Genomic DNA, 1,600 nt, shown 5'->3' with positions numbered 1-1,600 from the left:
GTAATCATACCAATAAGGTGCATCTTCTTTTTCGGAAGCCTATCTCGAAAGAACCTCCAAGTTAAGCGTGCTTGGCTTGGAGCAATTTGGGATGGGTGACCGACCGGGAAGTTTTCTCGGGTGCGCATGAGTGAGGACAAAGTGCGCACAAAAGACACGTGTTGGTCTGTGGGGACAATATATGATCCTAGAGAGCTGCCAGGAGTAAGTACCGCCGGTCTAGGGATTGGACGGGGTGTTACAAGCTTCCCCCGAAGCTCGCTTTAAACGTGATGGCCAGCGGAAAGATTCAGAGCCAGAGAAAAAAATCAGCAGCAGGTATGTATGGAGGTAGTAAATGTAGTTTCACTTCACCATACTCCGTTTTTATACAAGCAGGCATAGAACGCGAGAAGCCACAGTCTCACCTTCTCACTGTCAGGTGGACCACAATTATACATTTATCTATCCTGAAGTATTTATTTTTGTCATTTTCAATAACGAGCCTTCGAAAGTTGTTTTTCGGACCTTCGGCACAAGGTCTCCATGATATGTTTCGCTCCGAAGATTGAGTCGTCCTGTCAGAGAGCGAGTGTGCCATTATATTGGTAGGAGATGGCGATACTAAAAATCTGCCTTGATAGTGTCATGGTGTAGTGTGCAATGAATTAGGTTAATAACAAGCATTGCATAATTTTCTTATATGAGAGAAACGGAACATATTTGACGTATAACACACAAGCAAAGTCCAGTGATACAAGCAAGAGGCCGTCGTGCACGTACATATTTATTCTAGCGGATTCGATTATTATTCCAACAACGCAACGCAACATAGTTGCATGGCATAATGGCATTCGTTCATGCACTGGTTCACTCGCACGGTCTCGTTGACGACGTCTTCATCAGCTAGGGCAGCGTGTAATCTGTGGAGGTCAAACAGATTCAGGCCGGTGAGAAGGAACTGCACAAATGTATGTATATAGTTCGCAGTTTCATAGGATCCGATATATACCTCCGCACTTGTAGCCGACGGGGCGGTCGGCCATGTTGCAGCGCTTGGGGATGGTAATGGCGACCTCCGGCTTGATCCCGGCAGCCCTGGCGGTGCCGGACAGCATGACGGCGCACAGGCAGCTGGGGCTCTGCCCGATGGTGTGCACAGCGGAGCAGCAGCTGCTGGTCGGCGTGGACTGCGGGTCGTCGGCAGCCGAGATGCATGGCGCCATCCTTAGCGCCACCCTGTCGGCGGAGGCTCTCCCGCACTCCCCCGCGCCATGCGCCACACCGGCGATCACGAAAAGCAGAGCAAGCACAACGAGCTGCCTCGCCATTGGTGATTGACCTCTCTACTAGCTAGCTAGCTCCACTGTGTGCTGGTAAGGATGCTGCTGCTGGCCTCTCCTACAAGGCTGGTGCTTCTTATATAGTGCTCCTGACACTGATCGAAGGACGGAAGGGTGTGACCACCTGGCGCTCACTGATTACATGTATCGTGCTACAGCACTCGACTCGAGTATGGGTAGTGTTGTCTCCACTTTGGCTTATTGGCTAGTGAGTGCTCACTTGATTAGTTGCAAACCGGCTAGCTAGTTAGTGGGCTTCCGCACTGGACAGCACACAG

The 1,600-nt window shown here is 50.7% G+C and overlaps 1 protein-coding gene across 1 annotated transcript; it reads right to left on the bottom strand.

Moving 5' to 3' along the window:
- Positions 1 to 685: 685 nt before the first annotated feature.
- LOC100286092 (uncharacterized) lies at positions 686 to 1,372 on the bottom strand. The gene is made up of 2 exons (NM_001372390.1): positions 992 to 1,372; positions 686 to 902 (listed from the first exon to the last, which is right to left on the bottom strand). The coding sequence occupies exons 1-2, from the start codon at positions 1,308 to 1,310 to the stop codon at positions 886 to 888; spliced, it is 336 nt and encodes a 111-aa protein (NP_001359319.1). The 5' UTR covers positions 1,311 to 1,372; the 3' UTR covers positions 686 to 885.
- Positions 1,373 to 1,600: the final 228 nt, after the last annotated feature.

The sequence above is a fragment of the Zea mays genome, chromosome 2, assembly GCF_902167145.1.
Source record: "Zea mays cultivar B73 chromosome 2, Zm-B73-REFERENCE-NAM-5.0, whole genome shotgun sequence".
NCBI classification, from domain to species: Eukaryota; Viridiplantae; Streptophyta; class Magnoliopsida; order Poales; family Poaceae; genus Zea; species Zea mays.
This window is presented reverse-complemented; position numbering and strand designations above follow the sequence as displayed.